The sequence below is a fragment of the Polypterus senegalus genome, chromosome 15, assembly GCF_016835505.1.
Source record: "Polypterus senegalus isolate Bchr_013 chromosome 15, ASM1683550v1, whole genome shotgun sequence".
NCBI lineage: Eukaryota > Metazoa > Chordata > Cladistia > Polypteriformes > Polypteridae > Polypterus > Polypterus senegalus.
This window is the reverse complement of record NC_053168.1, coordinates 106,714,177-106,735,031: the sequence shown is the minus strand read 5'-3', so window position 1 is coordinate 106,735,031 and position 20,855 is coordinate 106,714,177. Positions and strand designations below refer to the sequence as shown.

Below are 20,855 nucleotides of genomic sequence, written 5' to 3'. Positions count from 1 at the left end.
TGTGCCATCCTGGAGAAGTTGGACTACCTGTGCAACCTCTGTAGGGTCCAGGTATCGCCTCATGCTACCAGTAGTGACACTGACCATAGCCAAATGCAAAACTAGTGAAGAAACAGTCAGAAAAGATGAGGAGGGAAAAATGTCAGTGGCCTCCACCTGTTAAACCATTCCTGTTTTGGGGTCATCTCATTGTTGCCCCTCTAGTGCATCTGTTGTTAATTTCATTAACACCACAGCAGCTGAAACTGATTAACAACCCCCTCTGCTACTTAACTGACCAGATTAATATCCCATAAGTTTCATTGACTTTATGCTACACTCTGATTAAAAAGTGTTCCTTTAATTCTTTTGAGCAGTATATTATAATAATAAATTAATATTAGTAATATACATATACAAATAAACAAAAATATAAACATATATTTTATTTCACGGTGAACGTAGAGAAGGCTAAGCACACGTGATGACGCGCATGCCCTCACCTCTGTTACGACTGCCTATTTGGCCAAAAATGATAATAACTGAATAATATGCCTGCTCCTGGAAAGAGACATCAACAGTCCGGCGCTGAGAAACGAAAGAAAAAAAAAAGCCCAAGATGAAGCCCGTGCACGTACCCAAATCTCTGGATTGCTCTGCGCATAGCAGCGACGCTCCCTGTAACTGTTGCCTCTGCTGAGCGAAGTTTTTCTAAAATGAAGCTCATCAAAACGTACTTGCGCTCATCTATGGCACAAGAGCACATGATGATCTAGCAATTGTCAGCATCAACTCTGAATTAGCAAAGGCTTTATCATATGAAGAGCTCATTTACGACTTTGCCTCAAGAAAAAGCAGAAGTGTGCCTTTGTAAATTTTGAACTTTGGAAAGCTCCAGCAGATGACAGTGTTGATTTTATTTCAGTTTATTATTGTTAATTTTATTTATTATAAATGTTTTATTTAAAGTGTAATTTTAGTTTGGATTTTTTGCTCTAGAGCTACAATTGTAATTTATAAATGATACAATTTATTTATGTATTCACTTTTATTTGAATAAAGTTCTATTTTGGCCTATAGTAGGTGTTTTTTATTATTTTATTTTTACTTCCGTAATATTTGGGGGAGGGGGCACAAAAGTAAATTTCTGCTTAGGGCACCCATTTGGCCAGCAGCGACCCTGTACATCGATTACATTGACGCACACTGAAAAGCAAGCAAAATTACATGCATTACAAAAAGCAGACTTTGTGGCTCTTACTGGGGATCATTGATTTCCGTGACCGTTAGTAATTCTGATTACATCTAATTACAAAATGTTTAATGATCACACTGTTTTAGCCTAATGTACAAAATAATTTTGGCTAAGGTTACTCAGAGTTTAAAGATTAAGTTGGTCAAATTACCTTTTATGTTTCTGACTTATTTTTTTAAGACGAAAAACTGCACTTTATGTTGAAATTTTGCTTATTATTATTTAAAGACAATACCATTCTGAAAATGTACTTAAAGTACTTAAAATACCACTTTATTTTTAAGTCTGCCCAATTTTAGCCAATTTGTTTTTGTTTCTGTTTTGAATTGGAATGCAGTTTAAAAGCTTTTTTTTTTCAGAAATTAAAAGAGCTTGAGTTTACAATATTCATGTCCATGTCTATTACTTGATTCTGTCGCCCACTAAAACCCTTTTAAATTAAAAAAACATTTGCGATTTGGGGCAAATGTTCATGTGTGATTAAATACGATTAATCAAGATTAATTCTTACACAGCCTCTAATTAATTGGATTAATTTTTTTAATCGAGTCCCACCCCTAATATATATATATACATGTGGATATATATATGTAGATTTGTATATATATATGTGTATATGTATATATATATATATATATATATATATATATATATATATATATATATATATATATGTTTATATATGTGTCTGTGTGTGTATATATATATACATATATATATGCCAGCAACACTCATGACAATGACAAAACAATTACATTGTCAATCATGTTACGCTATTATTAAAATGTTTCCTTTTCTTTTTACTTCTCGCTGCCAATCGTAGGTATTTTGCTATATATATATATATATATATATATATATATATATATATATATATATATATATATATAGATATATATAAATATATATATAAATAGATAGATATGACAACAACACTCATATCAATGACAAAACAATTACATTAACAATCATCTTACGCTATTTTTAAAATGTTTGCTTTTCTTTTTCATAACTTATTTAACACACTACTTCTCGCCATGTAAGCACGGTATTTTGCTAGTGTGTATATATATATATATATATATATATATATATATATATATATATATATATATATAATGTGTATATATATGTTTGTGTGTGTATATATATATATATATATATATATATATATATGCCAGCAACACTCATGACAATGACAACACAATTACATTGACAATCATGTTACGTTATTTTCAAAATGTTTCATTTTTTTTTTCATTACTTCTTTAACACACATTAACTACTACTACTACTATTAAAAATAATAATGTATACAATATAACTACTAATAAAAAAAAAATAAAAACTACTAATACTACTACTGAATGAACTGAATAAATGTAATGCAGTAAATATAGGACAAAAATCAAGCTGAACATTTACATATTTAAAAAAATGAACATGTGAATATATTCCATACATTTATGAATTTACTTAAGCTCCATTTTGTCCTTCCAATGGCAAGAGACAGCAATAATACTTTAACTAAATCAGTAATGTTAACTACCAATAAAATAATCAAGTTAATCTGTGCTAATTGCTCTTTTATAAGTTGCTTATGTGGTGCTTTTCCACAGTTCATCTAGCAAGCAAGATAGCTGGTGGGTTGGTAAAATTTACAAATATGTACTTAATACAACAACACTCAAAGCACTTAATGTTGGCGAATGTTAGCAGCCTTTATCAAAATGTATAGGTCTTAAGGTCTTTAGGACAGTAATAAATAATCCTCAGCTATGTGTCAGCTAAGTATTGTAACATTAGATAGTATCTGTTAAACACTCAATATCAAAACTACTACACATAATGCATTGTTACCCTATTTTTATTCCAGTAAACTGTTAGGTTTAGCACAGTGGCAACTAATGAAATGTTAGCTAGTGTAGCTGCATCTTTTCCAGGTTCCCAAAATCGAGCAGCTACTGTGTTGGCACGGTAGGATCCAGCACAGGAGTCAAACACTTAACAAAATATTTTTTTCAGTCCAGTAAACTTCGTTTTAAAAGTTAAGTGAAAATTTAAAAACGAACAAATCACAACAATTCAGAAAAAAGTTATTACACACAAAGGATAAAAGAGAAACAGAGAAAAAAGGTTTCTTTTAGAATCATAGCTCTTTTTTTGTTAAACTTCAGTTACTTTCAATACTTAAAAGTTGTGTTATTTGCAGTATCATCTCCAGACAAAGGAGCAGCTTCAGCGACAAACTGCTGTCACTGTCCTGCTCCACTGACACTGAGGAGATTGTTCCTCCACCACACTATATGACTCTTCAATTCCACCCGGGGTTGGGTAAACAGTAACACTACACAAGGCTACAGACTGTTATACCTGCCTCGCACTCTCCACCTTGCTTTTTTTTTTTTTTAAACTTGCACTGCTTTTTTATTGCTCTTTAATTAATATTGTTTTTATCAGTATGCTGCTGCTGGAGTATATGAATTTCCACTTAGGGATTAATAAAGCATCTATCTATCTATCTATTTCTCTACGGTAAACTTACATAGGCTTCACTTAATACATTTAGCATGTTCTGTAAGTATCAATGAAAACAAAAAGCGATCAGGAACCCCAATGGACTAAGATGAGTATCAATACCCTAGGTGAAAATGATCTAAAACAACCATTTTTGCTAAAGCTGTACCAATGAAAACATGTAATGCTTTGCCAATGTCAGCCAAAATCCATTAAAAGCAACCAGTTTGTAAAAATCTGAATAAACACCATTTGAAAGGTATATATATCTAGCATTCACATAACAAAATGAATTTAATTTTTCAGGTTAGTACCAGATTTAAACTTTTGCTATCTCTCCACAGTGACTGCCTATGTAACAGTACAGCTTTAAAGCGTCATCTTGTTAAATTTATTTGTTTGCTGCAACACCAGCAGTTGCATGGGATTTGATTTTGTGAGACATGTACAAATAAAACATCAATGCATACACACATCAAACAGGCAACTGTAATGATCATTCCCAAGTATTCACATATATTCAATTAGTAAAAATACAGAAACATTAATTAAAATAGTGCAGAAGACCCAAAGGTCAACATTGTTCTAAATATTTTTGTAATGAAAATGCTGTATTTGTTTAACAATGTTGTGGCCAAGGAACCCACAGTAGTCACTGACAAGTCTGAATTTGTTCATGTTGTTAGACTCCTGAAGATTGAATGTCTGGCACATGAATCTGTGTGCAATAAACAAAATTGTGATGTAACTTAATTAAAAAAAAAATTCCTATGGCAAATGCTACTCTTGATAGATAATTAGCAAAAGAAAAAATAAAGAATGAAAGCAGCAGTTACCTGTAAGATTTCTTCATATTTCCTGGCAGTTCTATTAAGGTCATCCTCTTTCTGGACAATGCTTTTGTGCAATTGATTGACCTCCACCCGATGAGACTGCAATAACTCACCCTCTACTTCTTGGGCTTTGCCTGGAGGAAGCAGACAACAAGACTTACAGGCACGTGCAAAATAATGAGCGCTATTTTATTTTCCCTTTATAATTCTACTTAACTGTTTTCATGAAGCTTCTCACAATGAGTGGCCTATAGCACACAGTACATGTAACAGTATTTATAGTGACACAACAATTTCATATTTAATTCCTAGGCAAAACAACAATAACAAAGCTTAACAAATGACAACCAAAGATGTTGACTTGTGTTCTCATTTGGAAAAAGGTAACAACACTGTGGAAATTAAGCTGCAAGGATGGAAGAAGAGCAACAAATTTGTTTCTGATTTGAAGAGAGGAATACGATAAGGAAACTGTTTTTTGTATGGTGAATATGTCTAGGTAAAGCCTATTGTCAAATTGTTCTAAGTGGTTATCAAAGGATAATTTCAAGATGAAATTTGGTGAAATTTTTAAAATGCTGTTTCTATGTGCTTGTTTCTTTTATCTATTTGGATACAACTAACAAGGCACATTGCATGTTGATTTGTGTGAATATGACTAAACAAAAATAATGTTAACTTTAATTCTGTAATTCCATATGAATCACTCACAAAGAAAAATAATTTAAAGACAGGTTGAATAAAAGTTTCATTATTTGGGATCTGATTTTGCTACCTAATTTCATATTTCCCCAAACCAGGTTACATGCACAGGTAGACTAGCTTTACTAACAAATGCAAATAAAATCCATTCCAATGCTAATATCAATGCAATGATTTATAATTTTCTCAGACTCTTTGTGTATATCAGACTTTTATTATTGCTTACAAAGTTTAGTATTCTGTCTTAAACTTTTTATTTAAACTGAATGGCACACATGTCAATGGTGATCATTTTAAAGTTAGCTGCAAAACTGAAGGTTTTTTCTTTGCACTGAAGCATAAATCATTCCACTGCATTGAACTTTTTTTTTTATATCTTATTTCTCCTTCTTCTACAGGTTTCATGTCACTGACCAAACAGGCACGTGTCATTGCTATACTCACATTAGTGCACAGACTCTTGTTTTCCATGTGCTCCCTCATTACCACGATATCTGTATTAGCGTGTGCTCCTAACCTGTGCCAAGGCTTCTCTAAGCATTCTGCTACTCTCATGTGTGCTTCCCTAACTCCAGTTTTATCTGAAAGGCATATCAAAGCAGTACCCAGTTATCACCTGACAGCACCATAACTAATCCACAATCTGATTCACTGGCATTAAAAACATTTTCTCAACAAAATAATGAACTTGCAACTAGGAAAGCTCTGCAAAGCATCAAAACTACTGAAGATCCCCACATTTTCTCCAAGTAACAACTATGGGAGACACCTAGGGGCATGCTTTTGACAAAACCAAACAACATCAATGGCTTCTTTGTGACTGAGAAAAGTAGGGGTTCAATTCCAACAACCTCCTGTATTTCCAAACTCTTCAACATGCCAGTGAAAATAAGTCCAGCAACCTTGTGAGACTCTTTTGTGCTTTTGATACTTTAAATAGCTCATGAACAAAGGAGATAGGGATTCAGTTTGACTATTAAATCAAAAACTTATTTCAAGGACTTAGCTCTCACCAAATTACAAAAATCCTACCACTATGCCAAATCATTACTTAATCTTGTACTCAGCTCTGCGCATACTCATATACAAACTTCTTTTACTCCACCTGAGACAGCTGCGTCCACCCTTACCCAAAGATAGCAAGCCACTCTTTTGTAGAAGTGGAACATGACCGTATATCTTTGAAGTGCTATTTAACAACCTGATCACATCACATTCTGCTGTAAATTGTTCCAAAGCCTTGATGAAAACCACAGTTTGCTAAAAAACAAAGAAGTCAACATCACATATAAACAACTGAGATGTAACCATTAGACACTCAAACAAAATATTCTCCAATCCTTGCTTATACCTTAATATCACATTTATGAAAAAAGGGGTAGAAACAAGACCCTACACCAAACTGGATGAAACCTACACACTAAATGGACTTGAGGATAAGTATGTACAGAAACACAGTAGTGGGAACAAAACCCCAGAATCTTTAAACACATTCCCCAAGATACCATGGGGTACACCAAGATAATTATTTTCCACCTGAGTCCTGAAGTTATATTATGACTTGCTCTAACTGTACTTCTCACAAAACCTTTAAGAACTAACACTAAGTCATATAAAAATGTTCAGAATGACTGCTATTGCATTCAGAATGCTTAAAAGGAAACATTTCCATTTCAAAACCTAGACCTTGAAGTCCATATTAAACAGAGAAAACCTTTAGAGAGGCATATTTATATTCCATTATTCTTGCATGAAACATATGGTTTGTCGCCACCCCTAACAATTACTTATAGCTTCCTTGACAGCAGCTTCCATCTCTTGGTCTTTCTTTGCAATCTGAGTGTTAAATTCTCTCATTAGCTGTTTCAATGTTGAACTGTGTTTCATTTCTATGTCTTCCAACTCCAATCTGTGGAAAGAAAACAAAAAAAAAAAATCACAATTAAAAGAGAACATGACACATTGTATAATATCATCCTGCAAATAGCTATTATTATTTTTTCAATAATGTAATGACTACGGTACTGGTGCAGGAGAATGATTTTCTTTGATGATATCTTCTGATTTACATTTAAGAGATGCACTACTACTTGAAAGTAAAAATGTAAATTTACAGCTCATTATTATTGCACATGCAAAGAGAGACTGTTTATTCAAAGAAGAGGTACACATTTAGCATTCTACAGGGTGGGCCATTTATATGGATACACCTTAATAAAATGGGAATGGTTGGTGATATTAACTTCCTGTTTGTGGCACATTAGTATATGTGAGGGGGGAAACTTTTCAAGATGGGTGGTGACCATGGTGGCCATTTGGAAGTCGGCCATTTTGGATCCATCTTTTGTTTTTTCAATAGGAAGAGGGTCATGTGACACATCAAACTTATTGGGAATTTCACAAGAAAAACAATGGTGTGCTTGGTTTTAACGTAACTTTATTCTTTCATGAGTTATTTACAAGTTTCTGACCACTTATAAAATGTGTTCAATGTGCTGCCCATTGTGTTGGATTGTCAATGCAACCCTCTTCTCCCACTCTTCACACACTGATAGCAACACCGCAGGAGAAATGCTAGCACAGGCTTCCAGTATCCATAGTTTCAGGTGCTGCACATCTCGTATCTTCACAGCATAGACAATTGCCTTCAGATGACCCCAAAGATAAAAGTCTAAGGGGGTCAGATCGGGAGACCTTGGGGCCATTCAACTGGCCCACGACGACCAATCCACTTTCCAGGAAACTGTTTATCTAGGAATGCTCGGACCTGACACCCATAATGTGGTGGTGCACCATCTTGCTGGAAAACTCAGGGAACGTGCCAGCTTCAGTGCATAAAGAGGGAAACGCATCATCATGTAGCAATTTCGCATATCCAGTGGCCTTGAGGTTTCCATTGATGAAGAATGGCCCCACTATCTTTGTACCCCATATACCCCACCATACCATCAATTTTTTTGTTCCAACAGTCTTGGAGGGATCTATCCAATGTGGGTTAGTGTCAGACCAATAGCAGTGGTTTTGTTTGTTAACTTCACCATTCACATAAAAGTTTGCCTCATCACTGAACAAAATCTTCTGCGTAAACTGAGGGTCCTGTTCCAATTTTTGTTTTGCCCATTCTGCAAATTCAGTGCGCCGATCTGGGTCATCCTCGTTGAGATGCTGCAGTAGCTGGAGTTTGTAAGGGTGCCATTTGTGAGTAGCTAATATCCGCCGAAGGGATGTTCGACTAATGCCACTCTCCAGTGACATGCGGCGAGTGCTACGCTGTGGGCTCTTGCTGAATGAAGCTAGGACAGCCACTGATGTTTCTTCATTAGTGACAGTTTTCATGCGTCCACATTTTGGCAAATCCAACACTGAACCACTTTCATAAAACTTAGCAAGCAGCTTGCTAACTGTAGCATGGGAGATGGGTGGTCTCGTAGGGTGTCTTGCATTGAAATCTGCTGCAATGACCCGGTTACTGCGTTCACCAGACATCAACACAATTTCTATCCGCTCCTCACGTGTTAACCTCTGCGACATGTCAATGGCTGTAAACAAAGAGAAACTTGTAAATAACTCATGAAAGAATAAAGTTACGTTAAAACCAAGCACACCATTGTTTTTCTTGTGAAATTCCCAATAAGTCTGATGTGTCACATGACCCTTTTCCTATTGAAAAAACAAAAGTTGGATCCAAAATGGCCGACTTCCAAATGGCCACCATGGTCACCACCCATCTTGAAAAGTTTCCCCCCTCACATATACTAATGTGCCACAAACAGGAAGTTAATATCACCAACCATTCCCATTTTATTAAGGTGTATCCATATAAATGGCCCACCCTGGTACTTCACACTGCTCCTTTCATTAACTCATTTTGCATCAATCGATTACTGCAAGAAGTAAACTGATATGCCATTATGGATCTTTCACCTTTAATCCAAGAAAATCATGTGCAAAACACATACAGTTGTATATAATGCTTATATTTCATGTTAAAAAAGGCAAAAACATAAAAAAATAAAAACACTGTAGAAGAATTAATGTCTACAACTTAAGAGCCAGTAAATTACTTTCTATCTACAAATGGGTAGTACGGCCATTCTGTTTCAGTAGATAGTAATATAATGTATTTGTATACTTCATGCAGAAAAATATATATTTTTTAACTAATAATAACAAATGTACTGGTGTCCCCACTCTCAACACTACAGTGCATGAAGTAACCAGAGAGACCTCAACACTGTTGGAGACCTCAACACTGTTGGCACTGGGTAAACAACTCAAGGGATTCATTAAAAGTCTTTTTTCAGCTCCCCAATCAGGTACACAGCCATATTACAATTTACAGCAGCACTGTGTTGTATAATCCATGTGTCATGTCATCCAGATGTATGCCTGTAATGTTCCAAATACACATGTATTTTTACTAAAATTTTGTGGAATAAGGCACTTCAGGAAAATGCTGTTGTGAATAAAATGAAAGGTGTTTAAATGTGGCCAAGCCTTTGAATTGAAAACCCATTCTCTCATCATTTACTGGTCACAAGTCCTGCCCAGTAACAGCTTATTCACTGCCTACAACTGCTCTGCTATTTAAATCAACAGTGCAAAATTCATTTAGAGACATACAAAAAGAAAAGGGAAAGCAAACATTATCAGGAAGATGATATGTTTCATCCTTGTGCATATACGAGATCAACAATTGGGAGGTCAATTCACATTTGCAGTTTTATAGACTGCCACTAAATAATCCCAAGGTACTAAAGCTGTGAATGTGAATATATCATGCCTCAGCAGCCACCACCATTAAGTAAACAAAGCAAAAGAGAGAGCTTATTCCGGACATCCTGATTGTATTAACTCACCAATAAGGTTGAGACACACTGCATTCCGAGTAATATTCTTAAACGTCTAGACTCACACGTTACACACAATTCACAAACAAGTCTATACATAGACATTTTTGTTTAAGACACAGATATACTAACACAAAATTGCATTTCCCATCTCCTATTTTATGCACAGATTTTCATTTTTTGTGTTTTATATTTAAACATATTCATAGTTTTTCCACTAATTTTTAGCACACCAGTAAATCAGTTTTACATCCATACTGCAAGTATGATTTTGTCCAATATATTGGAGCAATTGTTAAATCAGTCAAATGAGGCAAAATAAAACTGGATAAAAAATTTTGTAATACATTGTTGGACATAATTCACAATGGTAATATCTCACTTCTGAAAGCTCCACAGTTAAGTTTAATGAAACTTTCTTTTATTCATTGTTTTTTGCTTAATTAAGTTTTAGGAAATGTATAGGTACAATACATCCATACAAAAATATTTTCATAACAAAAACTTGTAAACATAAAAAATTAATGCATCTCACTTCATGCATATAGGATGGTTGCATCATCTCCAATTTGCAAAACAACAACTGACTGCATTTTCAATATATGTAACCATGGAAGAAGGTTTCATGTCATTTTAAAATTTGTGGCTAATAACCCTCATACCTTAATTCACTCTGGGTACTTTTAAGTTGTTTCCTGACAATACAAAGTGAAACAATGACTCTGGGATCCTGGCATTATCAGCCGGAGTTTCAAATAAAAAGCCTTATCTCAAACTGTCAAATAAACAGAAAAGGTTAAAATGACAGAAAGGCTGGACTCACCCAGAAACCTACCATCCACTCATTTTTTTTTGCCGCCAGTTTTAAACTTTTCTTTTCACTGTTACAGATAACTAGTACTTGGTATGTACTATTCAAGAAGCAGCCAATTGTGGATCTGAAGGTGTATGTGTCTCAAACTACAGACTCTGATGTACTGTTCCTCTTATGTAGTTTTGCATTTGAGCCTTCCATGTCTTTTACTGTCCTGGTTAGATCCCGTTTGCCTCCTTCTCTCTGCATTAGCATTTAAACAAAATTAATTAAGAATGTGGAATGAGAGTTTCCAATTAGGACACTGGAGAAATGGGCTGCTGAAAATGTGGTTTTGTTATGCAAATAATAAATCAGTCATATCAAGCAGTAATAGCCATATGCAACATTACTAATGTCTTGGCTATATTTTTACATCCATTTAATGATTTGTATCAAACATATGAACATCACTGGATGATTACAAAAGGTCTTAAACAGTGTTATACACAAAAAACAAACTATATATTTGTGCACAACTGAATTTTGATACGATGGGCTCATTTGCTCTGTATCCTTAAACAGAAATGAGCAAGAAGAAAAGCAGATGTGGGAATAAGTGAAACAAAATAAAATCATTAAGAATAAGTTCCTACATGTGTCGACCTATGAAGAGCACTAGGGGAAAAAAATGGCAAAGGCTAAGGAATACTGCTGCACAATTAAAGTGAAAGAGGACAACATAAGTAACCTCCAGATCAGGGGTTCCCATGTCCTGTCTTGGTGTACCACTGTGGCTACAGGTTTTCTTTCCAACCAGTTTCAAAAAGCCAAGTCTTATGTCTCATCTATCTAATTGTTCAGCCTTTTTATTCTGCATTCATAAGAATGTTTTAGTATGATGTTTTTATTTAGAAGATATTCAGAAAAGTTCAGAAAAGAACTTTAAAGAATTGACTTTCTTTTATCGTTTTTATTTCAATTCATCATATTTATGTGATATTTGCTCATAAAGTGTATCTAAGTACTCACAATTAGTGATGAGTATTGATGTAACAATACCAGAATTTTTGTATTTGATACCAATATCAGTGATGTTTTACGATGCTTAATATCATAGCAAAAACAGAAATCCCATTCAATAGCTTTTTATTCAAGTATGTCCATTATTGAAGTGAACAATATTGCGCATTTTTCTGTAAAATAAAATATATAAATACCAACAATAAGAATAGTTTTAAAATACTGGTATGTCTGTCAAGTAGTTACCCAGCTATCATTTAAGTAATCAATTATTGGTATTCATAAATTTTAAAATAAAATGCAGCATTTAAACTTAAAATTTAAAAATGTGTGGCAGAAGTGGGGATCCCCCAGTGTAACAATGCATGGGATGTTAATAATATTGGTGGAATAAAGAATGGTATCATCATAAACTAAACGATTTATCTTAGCATGTGCACATTCTAAATTTATTTTGACATTTTCAGTCCAGTAACTGAAAAATACTGCTTAAAATCCATACTAAACGTAAAAATTCAAATATTATTATTGTGTATTGTTGAATAACTGATTTACAAAATAAGTACAGATATTTACATTTAAGCAAACTCTTTCAAGCTGTTTTTCTAACAACATGCTTTTAAACTCTGGTTTGTGAATGAATCACTCTGTTAAGTTTGTAACATTTGCTATTGTAAAATATATATTTTCATCATTAGCCATTTAAAATATATTACTGAAGAGTAATATTTAATGGATGAATCAAATTAATTCAAATCTCAAATGTCAGTAAGTCATGGTGCCTTAATTTTCCAAATATATCCCATTTTTTAATCATTTAAAGTTTTCTGTGCAAAATTAAAAAACATTTTTTTTTTTACACGAATCCTTTATTTCAAAACTCCTATTAAACAGCCTTTACTTTGATGTTTTCAGGGTTTCTAATGTGAGTGATCACATTTTGTTAATACTTATTCTTATGTACAAATCAAGAATTAGAAAAGTTGGACTGTCATTACAGGCACTTAAAAAAGCATAACTTTGAGGCAACATTACATTCTTCAACATGTCATTCAAAAATATGACATATGCTTTCACTTACGGTTAAATAATTATGAACAACAGATTGCCTTCAAAAGCCAAATGAATGACATAAATATTGTGTATGAAGATTCCTATTTAACAATCACATGTTTTGTTGATTATGCATCTCTGTTAATAAGGCACATGTCGTATTAATGGGGAGATGTCCCTTATTCTTCGTAGCATTGACACACTAAATAAATTTTGTTATGGTATGAACAAATGGAACAACTCATGCCATCACCCGTGTGGTGACAAGACAAATAGGCGCTTCATTTGAGTTTTGCCTTGATGTTTACCTGCTACAAATGTTTTTGCTGGCAGTCCTACCACATCCTTCAGTTCAATACGCATAATAGTGGATGCATGTGATGTCCCCCTCTTGGATCCACAACATTGAACTACATGCAAACTGGATGGATGCTTGGACTGAAACACTGGTTGGAGTGCTCATACAATTAGAGAATGAATTCATTTGTTGGAACAGTGTAGGACACTATTAAAAGCGATTGATCTTGTTATCTTTTTACCTCCTATTTCAAATGTATGACAATACTTGTTAAATTATTACTCCTCATTTGATGTTTTGTTTTTAAAACAGAAATATATTTCCGAATTAATTCCACAATGAGGAAAAAACACAAGCCTACGTGTGTGTTGTTTTTTTTATATTTTAAAAAAAAAGACAAGTACAATTCCTGCACTTACAAGCTGAAATTCTGCTGGACAAACATAATGCATTTCCAGACATGATTCCTACTACTTTCTTTTATGCATGTGATGATGTATCATCACCAACATAAGTCATTTTTCCTCGTTGAGAGATGACAAATGGGGTGAACCGGTGTGTCTGAATGCTGGTTTGCACAGCTGGAAGCCGTGGCTGCTGTTTGACTGACACTTTTCTGAACACGAATTAAAACAGATGCTCACTTTGTATGTCCTGAGTGAATACCAATATAACGATAACAGGTGTTATCTTGACTTGACAATGTTTAGAAGGTCATATTTTCGATTTGGCTAATTCCAGCAGCATCAGAGCTTGGAGGCTGCACCAAGCACGTTTCAGTAGCGACTTTATTGAAGCAGTCAAACATGCTGCACTGTTTCACATTTAAATAATGTTGTACTTGCGTTTCATGAGGTTGCTAGTGTTAACCCCTTTACATGTAACTAACTTTCTACATATATTGCGTTTAGCTGCATTATCATTACATTTACTAAAGTAAGCACATACTTTTGAATGCGTTACACTATCTGTCATGATGACTGGAGAGCACAGCTTCACGACATGATTTCCTGATGCCTGCGGTGTCGTCATTCTTTTAAAAAACATCATTTAAAAAAGCCACTAACGTAAGAATGAATTAACCTTACAAAATTATTGATATCTTGGTATGGACCAAAGCCGAAAACGGTACCAATACTGGTTTTTCATACTGATCCTTAGCTGGTAGTGTTACATTTTCAGAAATTAGTACCCACATATCATTGTTTCGTGAAATGTCTTGTGATGAGAAATGCAGATACATGTGTAAATAACGGTGAATGTTAAAGCAGAGTCGCTACTAAAGTGTTAAATTCATTTTGGTGCTAATTTGCAATAAAATGCTTAAGTAAATGGTTCTAAAGACCACCTTAACTGCAGACATTCATCAAAACCACCTTCTCCTTTTAAATGAATGCCTGCCTTTATTTAACAAGTTTGTTTTCTTCCAGTTTCTGCCTTTTGTGTGTAAATGAAGAGATAACAAATATATTTTAAGTGGAATGTAGCAAGGATATTTGTGTGGGGGCATTCTTGTTTTATTTTTAAGACTTTTTAAGTCCTGGTCATTTAGGCCTTTTCTTAATTAGCTGAAATGAATTCCATTTAGTTTTCAGTGTGATTTTCACCTGTGTCTGTATTGTTTATTACTAATCATCAGTATTTGGTTGCAATTAAATAAGTAAAATCCAAAGAAAAAGGTGAATTAAAAAGAGATATTAAAGTTATAATTTAAAGATTTTACAAAAATGCAACTTTCTGAAATATTGTTTACATGTAAACAACAATAACAACAACAATTTACTGTAGTGTAGCCCAAAATCACAAAAAAGGTCATGTTTAATTGACAGCCCCCAGCCATAACTAAGAAGAAAAAAAATTCCCGAAAACAGATTTCTGAATGCAAAATAAGAGGAGAAGAAAGATTAAATAATTAGATAATTCAGAAGTAAGACTGAACCATTTACTGTATTTGTCAAATTGGTTGGAATGAAAACCTGCAGCCACGACGGTACCTCAGGACTGAACTTGGGAACCTTTGCTTCAGATAACTCATGAACTGCACTTTACCATGATAAATCAGTAAACTTATTGTATACAGTTTCATCCTATTACAGTTTGTGAAATTATGAAATAGCTTGGATTATGTAAAACTGTTGTGAATTACTTCTGTGAATAAAATATTTGTTAAGTAGTAGTTGCATGTACTTACTTGAGCTTTTTTTCATTTTCTTCATGGATCTCCTTTTTCACATATTCCAGCTCTTGTTGATGCTCCTTTCGCAAGGATCTCATATCCTTCTGCAGCCTCGACACATCTTTGCGAAACTTTTGCTTCTCACTTTCAGCCTCCTCTAATTTGGTGTGCAACTCTTTCTGCTGGGTTCTCATATCAGATATCAGCTTCTGAAGGTCATCATCCGCCTTTGTCTTCTCTTCAGTACCTGTCTGATACGCTTCCAAAAGTGCCTCTGTATCTTCCAGCTGCTGATGTAGACTTTTCAACTTTGCCTCATACTCTTTAGCCAAGCATTCTTTTTCCAAAGCAACGTCCTCTTGTTCCTTACTTGCCAATTTTTGTATTTCTCTATATTTCTGCTCCCAAGATTTCACCAATGTTTCTCTTTCCTGCAAGTGTTTCTCTAAACTGTCTACACAGTCATTCAGTTCCTGAAGTTTCACCTCTTTCTCTTGGAGTTGCTTCTGAAGGTCTGCAAATGCTGCACTGTGTTCTTCCTGTTGAGAGAGCAGAGCAGAATGCTTTTCTGTCTGTTCAAGCAATTGGGCTTGCAGAGTTTTAATCTCGGTCACCTGGCGAAGCTTCTCCTCCTGCAGCCTGCCGAGTAGCTCCTCTTGCTTATTGCATTCAGTCTTTTCTGCTTCCTGTTTTTCTATCAGACTTTCTGTAACTTTTTGCTCTTTGATAGCTAAGGCATTCTGAAGAGAACATATTTTCTCCTCATACACCTCCTTGAGGTTCTGTAAACATAGGTCTTTCTCCAGCTCACTGGCTTCTTTTGCTTTCTCCAAAAGGATTTTCATTTCTTCCTTGCTGTTCAGGGATTCCCTTGCTTGGACTTGTAACTCCTTAATGGTTTCTTGTTCTGCACATAGTTTGTCCTTCAGTGTCTGCATCTCTGCCCCTAGGTTCCTAATCTCTAGTTCCTTTTCCTCTACCTGGGTGGTAAACTGCTTCTTTAGCATTGCAATCTTCTGCTCAGCTTTCTTTTTCAAATCAGTCAGCTTGACTGCATTCTCTGAAGAAAACCGGTCTTCAATAGTTTTCATCTCGTCCTTCTTCTTTTGCATAGCTTCAGTTTGGCTGTTCTCAAAATCTTCTTGCTGAGCCTGAATCTGCTTCTGAAATGATTCAGTCAAATTCTGCAGGTCTTTTAATTTTATCTCCATTTTATCAATAATGTTGTTTTTTTCAGAGACCTGTGACATTGCCTCCTGAAGCTGCACAAGAAGCTCTTTTTTCTCGGTTTCAATTACATGGTTCTTCTGCTGCATTTCTGCCATCAATTGCTGTACGTCCTCAGTCTTTTTTACAAGCTCTTCTTCCAGTTTTTTCTGTCTTGCATTGTAGTCTTGTATCTCTATAGTTAATTCTTCTATCTGCTTTTCTTTCTCTTTAACCATCTGGTCTGCCTCAGACTTACTGAGAATATGCTTTTCAGTATTTGCAGTAAGCTGCTCCAGCTGTTCACCTTTAATCCTGAGCTGCTTTTCTGCCTCATCTAGTTTACTTTGCAAAGATTTAATTGTGGTTTGGGTTTGAGTAAACTTAGACTCTGCTTTTTTCTTCCAGTCAGACAGCTTGTTCTTCCATTGCTCTGCATGGTTAACAGCCACAGTCTTGTCTTGGTTTAAAGCATCCAAACTCTCAGTTAACATTTGAATTTGATATTCTAAGCTCTTGTGCTCTTCCTGCTGCTGTTTAGTGAGTTCAGAAACAGCTTCTTCCTTCTCTGTGAGGCTTACGCTGCTTTCTAACTTGGTTTCCAATGCCACAATTTCACTCTCCAGAATGGAGATGCGACCATTTTCTTCTTTCAGTTTGTCCAAGGAAGAGGTTTTCTCCTCAACAGCATCAGTCAATTCCCTGAGTTGCTGCTCATAAACTTCCTTTTCCGTCAAACTCTGCAAATACCTACTGCTATCCTCTTTTAAAGAATCTTTTTCCACTTCTAAGGCTTTGATTAGGTTTTCTTTTTCCTGCAACTGACATATCATCTGCTGCAATGAATCATCTAGAAGTCCTTTTTCTGTTGCCTGCTTCTGAAGATGCTCTTCTAAACAGTGAATTCTATCCTGCTTTGATAGGATGTTATCTTTGAGCAGTAGTGTTCTTTTTTGGTTTCCAATTATTCTCTCGTTAAGGGAGCGGAGTCTAAGGTTGAACTTATCACATAATTCAGTCACACTAATTTCAAGCTTAGAACAGACTTCATTATACAATCTTAATAACAGCTTTTTGAACTCCTCTTCTCTCATTTGAATTTCAAGGACTTTCTCATCAAGTACCTTCTGGTGATCTGCACCATCTCTGCTATGCAAGTCTTTCAAAGTAACAATTTCTTCATTGGCCTGTTCTAGCTTTCTCATTAATTCATTAATCTTATTCTTGTTTTCATCCTCCACATTTACTAGTTGGTCCATCAGTGTATTTCGTTCACTTAAAGCTTGGTTCAGGTTCTTTTCAATACCTTCAAGCTGCTCCTTAAGCATAGCATGCCCTTTGGACAAAGTTTCCACCTGCCCTGCAGCTTCCTTTAACTCTGTCTGTAGTTTCTGTACTGTAGTCTCTCTTATAACCAAGTCTTCACGAAGGCGATTCACTTCTTGCAAAAAACGCTCCTTCTCCTCCTGTAGAGATTCTAGTTTTTCTTTGACCTCTTTCAACTCCAAGACTTTTTCTTGCAGTTCAGATTCATGCTTCTCTACGATCTGCTCTTCCTGATGTTTGAGTTTCTTCAACCAGTCTTTGTTCAGATCCTCCAGCTCTCTTCGATGTGCTGCCTGTAAATTCTCCATCTGCTCCTTCTGAGCAGACTCTAATTGCGACACTGCATCAGAAAGGCCTGCAGAACTAGCTTTTGCCATCTGTGTCATCTTTTCATTGTAATTTTTCTCTTTCTCTATCATTTCCTGTTGCCTTTTGACAAGCTCCTCCTTTAGCTTGGACTCCTGTTCTGACAGCCTCTGCTTAAACTTTTCTTGCATCTCTTTGACCTTCTGCTTTATTTTGTCCATTTTCCCTTCCAAGACTCTAATCTTATTTTCATATTCAGTTTTTGTGGCATCCAGTCTTTGCTCATGCATTGTGTGCTGTTCATCAAACTTTAGGGCGAACATTTTTTTCTGCTGATGTTGTTCCTCCAACAGATTAGCAACAGAATTATTTTCTTGTTCCAGGTTCCTTTTTAGCTCTTCCATGTGATGCTGCAATTCTCCAATTTCAGCAGCATGCTTTGACTGTAGTGAAGACATCTTCTGGTCTGAGTCTGCCTGTATCTCTGCTAATGTTTCCTCCTGGACTTGGAGTCGGCTCTTGTAGCTTTCCACTTCACAATTCAATTGTTTCAGTTTAGCACTGACTTCTATGAGGGACTCTTTTTCAGACAATGCATTTTTAAGATTTTCCTTCAACTCTTCCAACTGTTGTTTAAGTTTCTGACACTGTTCCTCTACAACTCTCTTTTCATCTAATGCCTCCTGGAGCTGGTTACGGTGACAGTTTGCAATCTCCTCCAGTTTCAAAGCGGATTCCTGACAGGCCTTTTCAGAGTATTCTATTTGCTTCTGTTCCTTTAACTGGAGCACCTCAAGTTGTTTCTCCCTATCCTCTAGAACCATTTTTAGGTTGTTAAGTTCTTCTTTCAGTGTCTTCTCCATTCCCCCTAAAGACTGCTCATGCTGGGACTTCAGACCATTCACTTCTGCTAAGTAGTGGGACGTCTCCAGCTCCAGTTTTCTCTCATACTCTACTTTCATTGACTCTATGGTCTTACTCAAACTTGACACTTGAGCTTCTAAAAAGGTCCGTGCTGTTAATGCTTCAGACAGTTCAGCTGAGAGTGCCTCAAGCTCCATCTGCTTGACATCCAACTTTTCTACAGTTTTTTGGTTCATCTCCTCAATATGGGCGCGAAACTGGGATTCCTTTTCCTTCAGAGAAGCCTCAAGTTGCTGATGTTTATCCTGTAGCTCCTTCAGTACAGAACAGTGTTCTTGTTGTAAGGCTTCTTGCTTTTCCTCAGATTCTTTTCTAACTTTTTCAAGCTCCTTGTATTGTTCTTCAATTTTAACCTTATGTTCTTCCTGATGTCTGTCCTTCTCTGCTTCTGATTGTAACACACCCTCAGAGGCCATTGCCTGGAAACTTTCTAGTTCAAGTACCTTCTGAAATTCAAAAGGAACAGACAATTAGCAAACATTCAAGTGTTTCAAGGTAGTTAGTATATACTATATGGCCAAAAGTAAGTTGACTCTCCTCCAAAGTATTTAATTTAGGTGTTTCAGTCGCAACCATTGTTAACAGGTGCATAAAATCAAATACATAGCCATACATTCTTCACTGAAAAACAATGGCAGTAAAGTGGGTTGTACTGAAGGGTTCAGTGAATTTAAATGTAGCACTCTTATAGGATGTCTCCTTTGCCACGAGTCAGTATAAGATATTTCTGTTATACTAGATCTGTCCCATTCAACTGTAAATGCTATTATTGTGAAGTGGTAGGGTCTAGAAGAAACAACAGGTCAGTCATAAAGTGGTAAACCATGCAAACTCAAATCAGGGCAACAGAGTGCTAAAGCACATACAAATCGCCTTTCCTTTGTGGCTTCACTCATAACAGATTTGCAAACTGCATATGGAAGCAACATCAACATAAGAACTATTTGTTGGGAGTTTCATGAATAGGGTTTCCATGGCCGAGCAGCCATACACAAGCCTAAGACCACTACACACAATGCCAATGGTCTGCTGGAGTGATGTAAAACACACTATCATTAGACTCTGGACCAGAGGAAACATGTTCTCTGAAGTACCAATCTGGGTTTGGTGGATGCCAGGAAAAGACTACCTTCTAGACTGCAGAGTGACTACTACAGGTCAAATCCTGTTTGAGCGAATACTGGAGTAACAAAATTTTCAGAATAATGAATACTTTTTGTGGGCCGGAACAAACGTTCATAAAATCTATTAAACGAATCTCGTTTTTAAAGAAATGTAAAACTCAGTATAACAAACATTTTTTTGACCAAAAAGGGCCACAAAAGATAATAATGCGATGTGAAAAATACTTGATGCCGCTCCCACATTTTCCATTGCTGAGTCTCGGGAGACCTGCAACAGAATGTATCAAAGAGAGAGACAATCTGTTGCGAAATTTCTGGTCTCGGGCTGGCTCAGTGAGAGTGTGTCATATCTCCACTGAGCATCTGCGTGGGAGGTTGTGTTGTGTGTGGACACTGCATTGTTCGAGTTTCACAGCACTTCTCAAAGTTTTCTTTGAGAAGAACAAAAAAAAAAACAAAAAAAAAAACGACATTGGTTTATGCTGAAATA

At 35.6% G+C, this 20,855-nt stretch overlaps 1 protein-coding gene across 4 annotated transcripts in view; it reads right to left on the bottom strand.

The window, feature by feature from the left end:
- golga4 (golgin A4) overlaps positions 1 to 20,855 on the bottom strand; it is a 225,531-nt gene that overhangs the window by 68,149 nt on the left and 136,527 nt on the right. For all 4 annotated transcript variants that reach the window (XM_039736487.1, XM_039736488.1, XM_039736489.1 and 1 more), the window contains 3 exons: positions 15,495 to 19,687; positions 7,074 to 7,195; positions 4,588 to 4,718 (listed from right to left, as the gene is read on the bottom strand). In XM_039736487.1, coding sequence (XP_039592421.1) covers positions 4,588 to 4,718; positions 7,074 to 7,195; positions 15,495 to 19,687 — 4,446 coding nt within the window. The remainder of the gene's footprint in view (positions 1 to 4,587; positions 4,719 to 7,073; positions 7,196 to 15,494; positions 19,688 to 20,855) is intronic.